Here is a 14,770-nt window from a genome sequence, read left to right as displayed (position 1 = left end):
CCACCTGCCTGTGTTAAGATCACTTATAATTCAGTTTTATTTTTCTGTTAATTTCTTGGCAGATGATTCTAACACAAATCAATAAAACAAAACAAAACAATCCACCATGTTAGAAGTTGGTTCATTTCTGTAGATGAAACAACCACCTCCACCTTCTGTTTTGAATAAATTCAGATTTCAGCTACAGTGACCTGGCTTGTTTCCAGTTTAACATTATTCTAGTCCACTTACCTGAAATTCTCCCTTTCATGCAACTCTGATGAAATGTTTGCCATCTCTCAACTGCCTGCAAGGGCTGCAAAGTGCTTCATGAGCAAGAGTGCTTACGTAGGGACAAGTAAAGTGATTTCTTTATAGGTAGTGATAAAATTTTCAAGAGCATCCTACACTGGCGCAAATCTGTTTCTCTGGAAGAAACGTGGAATTTCTACAGATTCCAGTGGGAGCTGAATCATGCAACATGGGTTCTTTTATACATCCCTGTTCTCCCCTAGCATATTCTGTATTGAAACTTTGAAGCCATTCACATGAAGACTTGGCTGCAAAGACAAAATTTAAGCACAAGAATAAAAATTAAGATGGAATCCTCAAAGTTGGTATTTAATTAAATTAAATCAGTATGGGTAAATGATAAAGGAAATTTTATTTTCACCAGATGGTTTGTTTCCAATTTTCTTGGATGCCACATTTTGCCTAAAGTTCTTCTGGAAGAGAAGTAGCTTCAGGTGTCCTGCAAAAGTAAAGGAGCAGAGAAGTGAAGTTAAAAATGTTCCTTTCAAGTATTTCAAGTAGAGCTTCAGTACAGCTGTTTGGCACATAACAGCTGTAAACTCCACATTTCATTTCAAGGCTCAGATGCTGCTTTGGTAAGCTTATCTTCCCTACTGCTCCTAAACAGCAGCAAACCCCAACACCTTCCTATCCAGATACAGTGTACTGCTAACTGAATCCAGCCCAGAAGCTCCTGTGAGATGTCTGTGTCTTCTGAATGTGCTAATCTCTGGTGAGGAGTTGGAAAGAGGAAGCCACATTCCTCTTTATTCCAGCAGCAATTTAATGACCAGAAGAGGTTTCTTAACCCACCGGTTCTTTTTTTTTTTTTTTTTTTAATTGCATTATTCAGGTGCTTTGCAATCCTACAACAAAGTAAGAAATGCCATAATTATGAAGTGACACCCCACAAAACTGTATTTTTTTAGAGTGGCAATTTGAGATCACGTTCATGGTTTGTTTTCCAGAGGACAGTGGCAAGATGATGCTCAATTAAAAGTAAGAGTAAGAAATTAAATAACTGCAAGTATCCTATTCATCAAAATACTAAGGACCTTCTGCAGATAGAAGAAAAACCCCAAAACTGTTCTCCAAATGATATAAGAAGCTGACAAATAAGAATAGGTTCATTAATCATTGTGTTCTAGCCTCATTTAACAGAAAGAAGCCGGGGGCTTTGCTAACACATGAAACTGGAACTCAAAGGTGACATATTTTTCAGTTTTTGTGGATGGATCTACACCTCCTGGTTTATTTTGGAGGATGGGGTTGCAGTTATAAATTCTTCAACAACATCTTGCTTCTGTTCTGAAGCAATATCTAAAATAGGAAGCACACCAAAAGGCACATAAAATGAATGTATTTTTAAAATTAGATATCCTGCCTAATAAAAGGCAGAACTTTTATGTTATTCATAGCTGCAAGTTGTTCTGATTTACAGTTCAGATACAATTAACAGTTTCATTTCACTTAATTAGTTTTCCTTATAAGTGAATATCTGAATCACACGCTGGAAAAAAACAACTGCGGACCACTTCTATAAACCCAGTTACGGGGGGTGATACAAAAAAAGTTAAGAGAAAAGCCTTGCTTTGTCCTCTTTTTCTAATATAATGGGGTTTTTTTCCCCCCAAGAAATCTTCAAACACCTAAAGCCCTCCATCAAATAGGATTTACACACTTACCTTCTCTCCAAACTCCCTCATGGAGGACTGTTGGGGTGGTTACCCAGGGCTTTGCAGAGCAGACCTCTGGCATCTACCCTGCCTGCATAGTGCCACCTGCCCCTACCCCACATAAACCTACACCCAATCATTCTTCCCTCTCTGAACCCAAAAGCAATAGACAACCTGCACCCTTGGTCCCTGTTCAGTGGCTGGCACTGGTGCTATCTGGCAGCTCTGCTTCTCTAATGGTCAGAAGCCAAGCAAATATGTATTTAACGGGAATTATGAAAATCGAAAAAGTGCAAGGCCCAAGTTTTTGAAAAACACATTCTTCCTCCACATCAAAGGGCTCATTGATTTGTTACTGAAGTCATGACTGAAGTTGTGCTAAGAGGGTGAAAAGGGGAGAAAAGATCAAATCTAATTTTGGAGCTGTGTCAAGCAAGTGCCTTATGGCCCATCAGAGGCTGATCATGAGACAAGTCCTGAATGTAAATATTATTTAATATGTCTGGCAAATGTTATGAATCTGTCTGAGCATATTCTTCAAGTGAGAAATAGTTCTCCTTTTCCTTTGCTCCCTTTTCTGTGTCCTTGAACTTTGTATCCCTTGAAATCCCAAGTAACTATTCACATTAATAAAGTGTTAAGGTGTTTGACCAAGATTGGCTCTGCTGATTTCAGCACTTAAAAAGGGAAACCGCTCTGTTGTTTTAACCACTTCAACACTCACCATCTCAGTTTATTTTCTTATCCTCTTTAACGTCTGTTAAAATCAAACAGGAAGCAATTAAGGTGAGCCTACTACAAAGCAGCCCTCAAAGTACATGGCTATGTCCCTAGTGCAGAATGAAGGTCATGCCCTGAAAATGTAATTATATGTATGTGGAAGGAATGCAGAGCCTACATACTGGGGTGATCAGTGAGAAAATGCACCACTCCAGCTTTACTTTCAACAGGCAGCTGACCATGACCAACACAGGCATTGCTACCACACCTGCATGGAGGACCTGGTGGCAAGGCAAGTTGAATTGACAGGGCACATTACACTGACAATTTTATCCACTGAAATTAGAGATGGAGTGGGAGCAAGAAACTAGTCCCTACTAAGCTGCAAAACTATCACCATTTCCCCTCGTCCAATCCCCCTTTAACTTCAGTCAGGTCACTGCCAGGATGACAGAAAAAGGAATGTCATGGAAATAGACATCTAATGACAACAGTGGGAGACAAAGTGAAGTCTTTACACAGGATTTAGCTAATTAGATTTTGGGCAAATATTTATTTATCTAAAAACAAAATAAAAATCATTTTTAAAAGGAAAAAAAGTACTTAAATAAAAAACAAAATTGTGAAATGTTATGGCACAGAAGTTCAAGACAAGTATAAATCCAGTTGCCACAACTGTTGCGTATTAATGTTGCACATTTTTCTATAAAGGCTTTATTAAAGGTATTTACATGGCAATATGATGTGTAAATATATACAGCAAACTGGGGACAACTTTTTTCTTTTGGATTCTCGTATGAAAAAATGCCTTAAATACAAAATCTTAAAAGAAAAAAAATTGAAGAGTTCATCCCCAAGCATGAAGAATGTCCCATCATCCCTTATGTCCAAAGTATCAATTATGAGGCAGTTTTGAGGTTCTGGCCAAACCCTTGGGAGATTCAGCCAAGGTTGTGTAGTCTCAAGTTAAGTCGCACAGCATGCAGTTGCAATAGTTCCATACTCGATGGATCACATAGTTCATGAGAGATATTAGATTCATTAATATTTTACCATAGTTTCAGTCTAGTTTGCATTATTCTAAGTGATGCTCAAGAGTTCCTACGCACAACAGTTCCTTAGCTGCTCAAGTTTGTGTTTCAACTGTTCTCTCCTCCGCCTCAACTGCTCTTTCTCTGCAATCAGTCTGTGTTCCTCCGACTGGATGGAAAGAACGTACTCTGTTGCTTTTTTCAGGATGACAACCTTTGGAGCCTTTTCATTGTTGGCCACCTCGGGTATCTCGTCACGCAAGGCAAAGAAACTCAACTTCAGCTCATTTCTCCTCTGGCGCTCCAAGACGTTGTGTGTTCGCCTCTTGTCGTTCTCTTCCGAATCTGACGAGCCTGACGTGCGCGGACTGGAGCATTTTCGGTTGTTGCTGATCTGTTTGAGAACTCTGCCACTTTCCAACCTTAGCCTTTTTGCAGCTGGGTATTCAACCTTGGTGGAGGGAGGAGCGGCATAATTGTGCTGATGGATATTGACATGACACCGTTTGAGAACCAGCGGGCTTTGGTGGGGTTTACTGTGCTCTTCTGACGTCTCTGTGCTGCTGGACTCTGTGCTGGATTCATATTCATTTGCTTCAGCTAATGTAACAACATCGATTTCCTCATCTTCCTCTTGTTCTTCTTCTGCCATAAAAAAAAAAAATAAAAATTCATAACTTGTATATAGGCACTCTCAAGACTACTGTATGTAAAGGGATGGCTACTCTGAGTTGCACAACGAGGAACCCAATGACAAACCCTTCTTAAATCTATTTCACGATGCTGGACATGGCTTTCCCCAAGAGCCTTCCCTTTAAGGAAGCAACGCTTCAAGTGCAATAGGGCACATGGACTGCAGTCCAAACCCTGGCTGCCTGATTTCAAAAAGTTGTAATGATCTTGCGTAATGTCGAGCGCATGAAAGATAGTAGGAAAGTTTAACCTCGGTTGTCAGCAGTACAGCGCAATAAAGCTCCCAGACTCAAGCTGCCCTTAATTATGGATTTAGAAGGCTTTGGCCACGCCTTAAAAGAAAGCTTACTTAACACACATGGGTATTCAGAGACATTTTCTGAATCTCTCTTGATCTGTTAATTTGTGGAAAATAGGAGGGAGTCTGGGGGCGAAAAGAAAAGAAAACTAGTTTTAAAAAAGGAAAAAGGGAAGGCTGTAGCGCTTTGGGTAGAAACTCACTTGCAAACCAGATTTACGAGGGAGCGGAACCCGCTGTCACATACCTAAGGAAGCATTTCTAAAACTTTCCCAGCCCCATTCACTCCCCTGCAGTCACTTTCACTAGCACCTCCCTGACTGCACATTCTCCCCGCGGCTCTCGGGTTGGAGTTAACTCCTTCCCGGCCCACGGGTGAAACCGGGAGCCAACCTTATCGGGACCCCACGATGAAAGTTTATGCCTCCTACACTTTCTTTATATTTCCCGCCCCCCCGCTTTTCACTCCCTTATTCCCCGGAGGAAAAACTGGGCTGGTTTTCCAGGAAATAAGCTGGCTAGGACTCTCCGCGCCTCGCAAACGTGGCATTTAAAAAAAAAAAAACTCGCACGCGGGGAGGGGGGCAAAAGGGGGCTGCGGAGGGAGGCGGGAGTGCGCTGCCTTCCAGCCGCGCCCCGGGAGCCCCCGGCGCCGCGCGGTTCCCACGCCCTCCCGGAGTACGCGTGGCTCCCACTCACCCGAGTCGCTGCTGGTCGTGGGCGGCGTGTCGACGCCCAGCAGGGACGCGGGGCTGGCGCCGGGCGGCGCGGCCCGCGGGGCCCGCTCGCTCAGGGGGTACGGGAACACCACCGAGGGGTCGATGCAGTCGGCGGCGGCGGCGCCCAGGTCGTGCAGGTAGAGGCTGCCGGAGGCGGCGGGGGACGCGGCCAGCCCGGACGGCGGGGCCGGCGGCGCGGCGGGCGGCGCTCCGGGGCGGGCGGCGGGGCCCCCCTCTCGGCGGGCAGCCTGGTAGGACGCCAGCTTCTCCGAGACCACCTTCTCCAGCTTGGCGGCGGCGGAGAAGCCGCTCCACATGCAGTCCTGGATGATGATGGACTTGACGGTCTCGTCGTCCGGGTCGCAGATGAAGCTCTGGTTGACCATGTCCCCCCCGAGGAGCTCGGTCACAATCTCCAGCTGGTCAGCGGTGGAGGGGAAGCAGGAGGCGGCGGCCAGGCTGGAGCGGCGGCTGGGGGAGAGGGGCGGCGTGGGCAGCAGCTCAAACTTCTTCCATATGTCCTCGGACGGGGCGGGGGGCTGCAGCTCGCTGCCCCGCTGCTGCGCCGCCAGGTAGAAGTTCTCCTCCTCCTCCTCGAAGTAGAAGTAGGGCTGCACAGAGTCGTAATCGTAGTCGTAGTTCTTGCTGGAGAAGCCGGCGCTGAGCGGCATCGCGGCGGCTGGTGCCTGCGGGAGGGAGGGGAGAGAGGGGCACCCGGTGAGCCGTGGGGGTCGGCTCTCGCCGGCTGCGGTGGAGCTACCGGCCCCCGGCGCGCAGCGCTCCCTCCCGGCTCCGCACACCGTGCCGGCAGGGAAATGCGCAGTCGCGTTTAGTAAAAAAAAAAAAAAAAATTATAGTAATAATTAAAAAAAAAAAAACCTACGACCCTCCTTCACTCCGTTCTAAGCGCGGCGGAACAATCGGGAGGCGCGACCTGACCCGCCGAGGGATCGGTTGTCAGCTCCCGGACCACCCTCCCTGCTCCCCCGGAGGGGCTGCGGCAGCCCGGCCGCCTGGCTCGGCTGGGCTCAGCTCAGCTCCCTGCCGCTGCCGCTCACACGGGGCACGGAGCTCCTTCCCTCCCGGGACCGCAGCGCCATCCCTGCACCCCGTCCCGGCGGGAAGGGGTGCCGAGCGCCCGGCGGCTCCAGCCGGGAGCCGGGCGGTTCCTCAGCCACCCACCTGGGCGTGCTGGCACTGCGCGGGGACAAGCAGCGACCTTGGCAAACTTTGCCAAATCTTGTCATATATATATATACATATCCGCATATATATATATGCATATAAGCAATATATGTAGCAACCATACCCTGCCCGCGCATACGCGAGAAGCAAATGCTCCCCTCCCCCCCAAAAAATTAAATTAAAATCCGAGCGCAAGAAAAAGGATGGGAACGCCGGAGCCCCAGCAGAGGAGAGCGTCCGTCGGGAGGGACCGTCGGTATCCACGTCCGCGGAGCGCAGCCCCGCCAGCAGCCGGGGTGTCACCAGCCCGTGTCAATCCAAACGCCACAACCGCGGGAATCGAGTGATGGGAAGCGAAGAGCCCCGCAACTCACCGGCTTCTCCAACGCGCCAGCTGCGAGACGTAGCGAGGCGATTATTGCAGGCGGTGCGGCAACAACGAAGGGAAAACGGATAGATGATAAAAAGAACCGCCAGAAAGGACGGGGGGAAAACTAAAAAAATAAAAAGAAAAAATAGACAAAACGCCGGGAGAACGTAGGTCTCTTCCTCCCACTACGGTTTGATAAACCCCACGGAGCGGCGGAGCAGCCGCCTCCCGGCGCTCTCGTTCGCTCGCTCCGTCGCTGCTCCGGGGCGGCGCGGCGCGCTGGCCGGTACAATAGAAGTTTAGTTGCTTTCCTCCTTTAAAGCGCCGGCGAGGGGCGGGGGAGCGGTGGCGGGGGCGGGGGCAGCACCGCGGGGCCCCACCGCGCTCCCGCCCGCCCTCGGCAGCCGCGCAGGCTCCGCACTCAGCCGCGGGAGGGCGCGGTGCTGCGCGCCCCCTGCGCTCCTGGGCGCGCACAGACCCGCGGCCGCGCTCTGCCCCCGCCTCCGCCGGCTAGGAGAGAGAGCGAGCTGCGCCGGCAGAAGGCGATGCCGCGCTCCGCGGCCCTTTTTATTTATTTTACTATATTTTTGTTGTTGTCTTTTACTACGAGCCCCGCACGGAGAGGTCGGAAGTAAACATAGTAGAAAAAAAAATTAAAAAAAGAAATTACTAGCAGGGATTAAAGGCAGCTCCTCGCCGCTTCCCTCCTCCCGCTGGCGTTCTCGCAAGGGAGAGCGCGGTAACCCCGATGGCGGCGGCGGGGAAGGGGCTTCAGCCGTCCCTCGCCCCTCTGGGTGAGGCTCCGGCACCTCGGGGCGAGCAGAGCGCAGAGCGGTGCCCGAGCGGCAGCGGGTGAGGCGCAGGCTGCCGGCACAAAGGAGCGTGTGTAGCTGGGACACCCCCCAACCCGGTCTCCGCTTGATTATCCCGCCTCTGCCGGCGTCTGCAGAGGATTAAACCGGGAGGGGGCGGAGGCAGAGCCCCACGGGGGTCACCTTGCAGCCACTCTCCCTTTGGCGCTCCCCGCGTGTGCCCCCGCCCCGGCTTGTGCCGCCCCCGTTCTGACCACCTCCTCTCGCCCCATGGTGACCTCCCTCCTTTCGGTCATCCCCGAGGGGCGCGGAGCTGCTGCGGCTGCGGAGCTGCGACGGGGCGCGCCCTCCTATTCCCGTTCTCCATCACTGCGGGTCCCGCGGGGACCCCGGCTCCGAGGAACCTTCAGCTGCCGGCGACCCTTCCGGGGTCCCCGACCCCCTCCCGCAGCTCCCGCACCTGCCATTCTCTCGTTCCCCGGGGCAGCTCCAGCCTGCAGCGAGCTGCGCCCCGCGCATCCTGCCACCACTTCCCCACGCCGGCCTCCGCACTCGCGGGAGCTGGAGGGACACCCCGGTGTGCCCCCCTGAACGCTTCCCGGCGCTCTCCCGTTCCCGCCGCGGGCAGCCCGCTGGGATGTTCTATGCCTGTATGTGTACTTATTCCCCGCTTCCCGGCAATTTGCAAAGCACACGCGAGCACAAGCCCTCGGGTTGCAGTGCCGCCCCCTGGGCTCGGGGACCCCCGTCCGTGCCCAGCCAGGGGCGGCCCCGCGTTCCCACGGCGGCCGCGCCGCTTCCGCGGGCACAGCGCGCCCCCTCCCGGCCAGCGCGCCCAGCGCGACCCCCGGCCCTGCGCCGCACCGCCGCCCCCAAAAAACAGCGCCAAAGCCAGCCAAAACACACCCATCCACCACTAAACAAAACAAAATAACCCCGCTCGTTCTGCTGTTTCCCATCGTGTCTGGCGAAAAGCGTTTCGCCAAGCAGAGTGTATGCAAACATCACATTTCTCACGGAGCAAAGGGTCGCAAGGGACCTCGGACCATCCTCTGTCCCACGTCCTGTTGTTAAAAGGAAGGACAGTTTTACGTGGAGAGGGTGACAAAGCAAGAGCCGTGGCATAGGCATGGTGTAGATGCTTCACCTACTGACATTTCCAGAATGGGATGTCCATACCTTTGCTCAGAAATGGCTTAAAATACATTGTGCTATTTTTAAATAACATCCCACTCCGCCCTGTAGCAAACCTTCCTTCTGTAAATGGAAGTAACATGACTAAAGGCAGGCCAGAAAGGTGCAAGATCCAAATTATTCTAGTTACAGTTGGTGTAAAATGCAATATGGGCACCTGTCTATTTAGGAATAGCATCAGTTTCGCCAGATACACAATAAATGTCCTCAAAATTGTAAAAGCCATTAAAGTTCAGATGGAACTGATAATAGGTGAAATATTTTGAAATTACTCCAGTACAGATAGGGTTGAAAATCATGATCCCATTCATGGTTGCAATGGAATCACTGACAGAGCAATTAACTGTAATATCACGAAGGGTTATGACTTAAAGTGGAGAGGAATAAGTAACATGAGCAGATGGACTCTTAAAATACCCTGTGTTCACAAGAATGGAAAAACAGGAAGGGAAGACTGGGAGAAATGTGCCATTGAAACAATACAGCCTTCAGAGGAAACAGTCTTTAAAATATCTACATGATTTCTCCAGGCTTATGCAGACTGTAAGTTCACTTTTTGTTGAGGAGCCCACTCTGAGGTGCACCAGCATGGATCTTATGAGGCAGTTTTAGTGTAGGTGAAAAAATATTTTGCTCTGATTTCTTATGTTCAACCCCAGATAAAAAAGAACAGAGGCAAGGTGTGAAGTCAGTAAGTATCAATTTCCAGTAAAAGGGCCATTTTGACCAAATAGCTGTCATACAGAAAGAATAAATGCACAAGTATGACATTAAGATGACAGTGACAGCAGAGTCAATGTGATTGTTTTGTCATGGAAGGGTTTAGTGATCTGTAGGAAATGGGAGGGGGCTGAGCTGGGACCCCAGGTGTAATGTCTGTGTGATACACCCACAGAGTGGGAACCTGTGAGAAGCAGAAATGAAAGCAAAACATGAGAGAGAAGTAGAGGTGGTGGGAAAAGGTCTTGCACTCCCCTGTCTGGAAACCCCTGAAACACAATGTGCTGTGTGCCTGTGCCACCTACTGCATGTTTTGCTCTCAGGAGACATCTGCAATTTCTTTTTCAGAGGACAATAATTAGCTCGCTAATAGTCATAGGGTCACCATGAACACTGTACTGGGTCCAGCTCTGGGAACTCCAACCTAAGAAAAAGCCTGGACCAGCCAGAGTGAGTCCAGAGGACTGGAGCACCTCTGCTGTGAGGAAAGGCTGAAAGAATTTTGGTAGTTCAGCCTGGAGAAAAGAACTTACAATGCCTTCCAGTAACTAACAAGGACCCATAAGAAAGCAGGAGAAGGATTTTTGACAAGGGGATGTGGAGATAAAATGAGGGTAAACAGCTTTAAACTGAGAGTAGGTCTAGAATAGAGATCAGGAGGAAATTCTTCTCTTTGAGTGTGGTGAGGCACTACAATAGGTTGCTCAGAGAAGTTGTAGCTGCCTTATCCCTGGAAGTGTTCAAGTTCACATTGGGTGGGGCTTTGAAGATTTGATCTCATGAAAAGTGTCCCTTCCCATGGCAGAGGATTGGGAGTAAATGATCCTTCAGGTCCCTTTAACCCAAACCATTCCAAGTGTCTATGAACTCAGAGCTATCTTCAGAAATTTCTGCTGAAAGTTTTGCCTGACCTCTCCAAAGCCTTGCAGGTTTCTGGCCTTTCACAAGTGAGAAACAGGAAAGTACTAACTAGATACTAATTAGTCTTGGAAAGTCCTAAGTCCCTGAATGAGTGAGATACCCAAACAAATGTGGTCATTGCAGTCAGAGACACTAAAATAGGCTAGCACACTTTCACTGATAGCATCTGTGCAGAGAATCATGTCCCCACCGCTACCCCAAAAGACCCCAGTCTGAAAAGCAGAGACATACAACAACGTCAAGGAGAATCAGATTTACCTTATTACTGTGAAAGCCAGAAAATAAATGAGTTACTTTTTCATCTCTTTCAGCAGCTGTAATTTCTTTAACAATAGGAGGTGAGATATGTGTAGGCAGAATCTGACAGTGTTTCTGCAAGCTGCACAGCACTGACTAAATTAATAACATCTTCCTACCCCCCTCCTCCAGGCCCAGGGAAACTCATATGCTGTGCTAATGAGTACTTTCTCAGTGGACTCCCCCGGCACAGGGGAGAAATGCAGACATCTGGGAGGGCCACTGTCCTTGTCTGTTTACTGTGGTGAAAAACAGAGACTGAAATACACCTCCTGTCAAAGACGGGCAGGACCCACCACTGCAGTTTCCACCCAGCTAGATCAGTACAGCAGCCATGGTCCATGAGTCTTCAGAATGACCATCAATTATGCAGGAGAAATCAGTGGGTTTTATGGCTGATGTGTTATCAGTAAATAGGAATAAGAGAATCACAGAAGTATCATAAAATAAAATAAAATAAAATAAAATAAAATAAAATAAAATAAAATAAAATAAAATAAAATAAAATAAAATAAAATAAAATAAAATATGCTAGTTTAAAACCAGAGGTAGCACATATCACATACTAAGGTCTTGTCTGCTGTTGGAAGCCAAGGCTGTTTTTACCCTCATCCTGTGGATGTCCATCTTCAGGCAGAGATGTCATGGGGTCAGTGAAAGTGGTATCTAGTGTAATTTATTTATTTTCTCTTCCTCATCCTCTCAGCTATGTGCCCTAGAGTGTTTGCAGCAATCATGGCAGCTTCTTCCTCGGCATCATGCCAGCCTGTGATCCTCGCCATGGAAAAGCTCAAGCTGTTTATTACCAACAGGAAAAGGGAAATGTAGAGAAGGAAACTGATGAAAACTGAGTGTAGCTCAAAGTGTTACACTTCTATTAAATTGCTCCCTCCAGAGCTACATTGAGTACCACCCCCCTCACGGAAATCCATGGAAGTCCCAGAAAAGTAAGTTTTGTCATCAAGAGAATCAGGAAGTACTTGAAGTTCTCCTCTGGCTTGGGCAAACCAAAGGAGATTCAAAATGATACTTCCTATGATCCAGAGATTTCTTTTTTTTAATTTTTATTGCTAAAACCAAACACTTTAGATTTTAATTTTTCAGTCTGGCAGTGCATGTGAAATAGGACTTTTAAAATTATTTGTAATTGCTAAAACCAAATATTTCAGATGTTGGTTTTTAAACTGAATATGAAAGCTAGTCTTCAGGGAAACAGAAGTATTAGCAATTTTTAAAGGTGGTCTGCCATTAGGCACATAGGTATTGATATATATTTGTCTTGCTTTGTCCTGTTGTCTGGGATCATGAAATTGAAGGAGACATCAGACTGGAAGACAGGAATTAACTAACATTAGTTAACTAACAGTAACTAACATTTTTGAATACGGAGAATAAAAGCCTTTACACCAGGTTTGGTCTTTCCACGGTGTGCGGCCTTTACCTTTTTTGCTTTGGGGTAAAATTGCAACAGCTGTTAATTTAACTGTGTTTATAGACAGTTTGACTTTGCAGCTCTTTCAAACCATCACAGTACCTTTGGTATCAAATTTTCGTTTGTTTTTAAACAGGGCAGCCCTTGATGAATTTATTCTTAATTATGTAAAATGAACTATTTTTCTGTGTATACAACTAACTTAAAATCACAAATAAACTTATTTATCTTTTTTTTTTTTCTTTTTTTGCTAGCTATATTTGTTAAATACAGTACCTGTAAACTGATCTAAGTGCCTGGGAAACAACGCCAAAAATACAAGCAGTTGGAGTTAACCTTCCTACACGAATTAACACCTTTTGACATGGATAACTGGAAGGCACCAAGTTAACACCAGTAGTTTCGGCATTCCTTGATAGAAGAGAATTTTGTTCAGCTGTGGGTTAAGGTTGAATTACAGGAAATCTGCACTGATTTAAGTGTTTGATAAATGAGATGATTTTAAAGATAAACAGTTATTTTTGAAAGGCCGGGTAATTTAAATTTCTCTTCGAAAAGAAAAAGCAGAGCTGTTTCAGAACAATCAGTCCCAAAGGCCAGTCACACATCCCTGGCCTCTGCATTCTCTGAGTTGTATGCTGCACTTATCAGATTGTCAAGACATCCCGGCTCTGCTTGATTAAGTCCTCTTTAAAGTGTTACGGTCATTTGCAACTACTTAATGATCCTTTTAGGTACCAACGCCGTCAAGCCCTGATCTTTGGAGCTATAATGGCATCAGAGCCTCTTCCATGCTCCAGTCATTCAGTATTGGTGCTCCCCTGTACGGGACTCGCTGTCAGCTGTGAGGCACAGGAATGAATTTTCCTGCCTCCCCACGCATGTGAAGCCACCTCCACATCACACCTGCAAGTGCAGAATCCCCCTCCTCTTGGCCCGACACTGAGGAGGTTTGTAACTGGATTGCAGCTGGAAAGAAGGACTGAAAGTTATTGTGCAGGTTTCTTATTAATGCTAAAAAAAAAACCCCAAAAACAAACAAACAAACAAAAAAAAAACCCACCCCAAACCCTCCTATAGCAACATCTTTGCAGGGTTGGTATGAAAGCAGAGGAGCAAAGAGCTCACTGTCATTCTTGCCTCACATCCTGTGGGGGCACAGCTCCAGAAACATCTGAGTGCATCAGATATTATCTGGAGGAAGGAATGTGTCAGCTGACAGCAAGGCTGGGAACTATTGAAACAATTGTCAGCTGGGCCATTCTTATAGATGTCTCCTGTCTCTTTGAGAATTAATATCCAACAATCCTGTCCCATCTGCAAACAGGTGAGAGCAAAGGACCCTTCTAGGAATTATGCAGCTGGATGCTTTAGAGATGAGGTATCTGATTGCTATCAAATTAACAGGTTCATCCACAGGAACACATTCCAAGAAAGAAAGTGGCCCCATTGAAAGAGAATGTCTGGAAAAGTAGGAATTGTGTGGCCTTTAGAAAACACTGGAGATTCGGGGTGTTACAGGTCTTGTAGGTGGTTGGATCTGAGTTTGTGGGGAGGTGGAAAGGTATATCAACCTACTTATCTGAGCCAATGCAAAGTCCATGCTTTCTTCAAAGTTCAGGTTTCTGCTGAAGATCATCAGAGCTCCCTTTTCTGGCTCCATGTTGAGCAAGCTCAGAAACACAAGGTTTTTGTTTTTTTTTTTTTGTCTTGTTCAGCAGGTGAAATGATGATTTTCTCATTGTCAATCCTTATATTAATCTTGGAGGTCCTGTTTGACTACGTCTTTATGGGAAGAAGGAATATGAGCTTGTAGCAGTGAGTTTGTAAGTATTTACAAGAAACATTCCTGACTTTTGTCTTCTATGGGTTTCTGTTTATCAAGTCATGTTTTCTTTTGACCAGTTTATGGAGAGTCACATTTACAAACTATCCTGGTGAATGATAATGTTTGGCCCCTGTAATCAACAGCAAATCCTTTTCAGTGCTATTGCAATGAAATTTACTTTCCAGTCACCCTCAGCCAAAATGATGCTGATTCCAGCACTGAGCACTTTCTGAGAACAGCTCATGGCATTCACCAGTTCAAGTCAGTGTGATGCTGACATCCTTCGCATGAGCAGCACTCTGCACAGACCCTTTCAGAGTAGATTCTCATCACCAAACTGAGTCCTTAAAAGGCATCAGACAGTTTCTAACTCTTCACACCTAAAACCTCGCCATGCATTCAGTTAGTCTTCTAATAATGTTACCTGGCTGATAACCCTAACTTCTCTCCAGCTTTGTTATGAAGTTAATTCTGAATTCATTTGGGCATATGTAGTCAAGTGTAGCTAAAGTGTTGCCTTGGCTGGGTCAGGGCTTGCACTGCCCAGGTTTCTGGGTCCTGGTTGTCTCAGGTCAGACACCTAAATATAGGAGACAACACTGAG

At 47.2% G+C, this 14,770-nt stretch overlaps 1 protein-coding gene across 1 annotated transcript; it reads right to left on the bottom strand.

Moving 5' to 3' along the window:
- Window positions 1-2,766: 2,766 nt before the first annotated feature.
- MYC (MYC proto-oncogene, bHLH transcription factor) lies at window positions 2,767-7,651 on the bottom strand. The gene is made up of 4 exons (XM_064706690.1): window positions 7,633-7,651; window positions 6,967-7,086; window positions 5,388-6,093; window positions 2,767-4,342 (listed from the first exon to the last, which is right to left on the bottom strand). Exons 3-4 carry the CDS (start codon window positions 6,076-6,078, stop codon window positions 3,768-3,770), a joined length of 1,266 nt encoding a protein of 421 aa, XP_064562760.1. The 5' UTR covers window positions 6,079-6,093; window positions 6,967-7,086; window positions 7,633-7,651; the 3' UTR covers window positions 2,767-3,767.
- Window positions 7,652-14,770: the final 7,119 nt, after the last annotated feature.

The sequence above is a fragment of the Zonotrichia leucophrys genome, chromosome 2 (genome assembly GCF_028769735.1).
Source record: "Zonotrichia leucophrys gambelii isolate GWCS_2022_RI chromosome 2, RI_Zleu_2.0, whole genome shotgun sequence".
In the NCBI taxonomy this organism is placed as follows: Eukaryota; Metazoa; Chordata; class Aves; order Passeriformes; family Passerellidae; genus Zonotrichia; species Zonotrichia leucophrys.
Note: the sequence above shows the minus strand (reverse complement) of the source record. Positions and strands in the feature narration are given on the sequence as shown.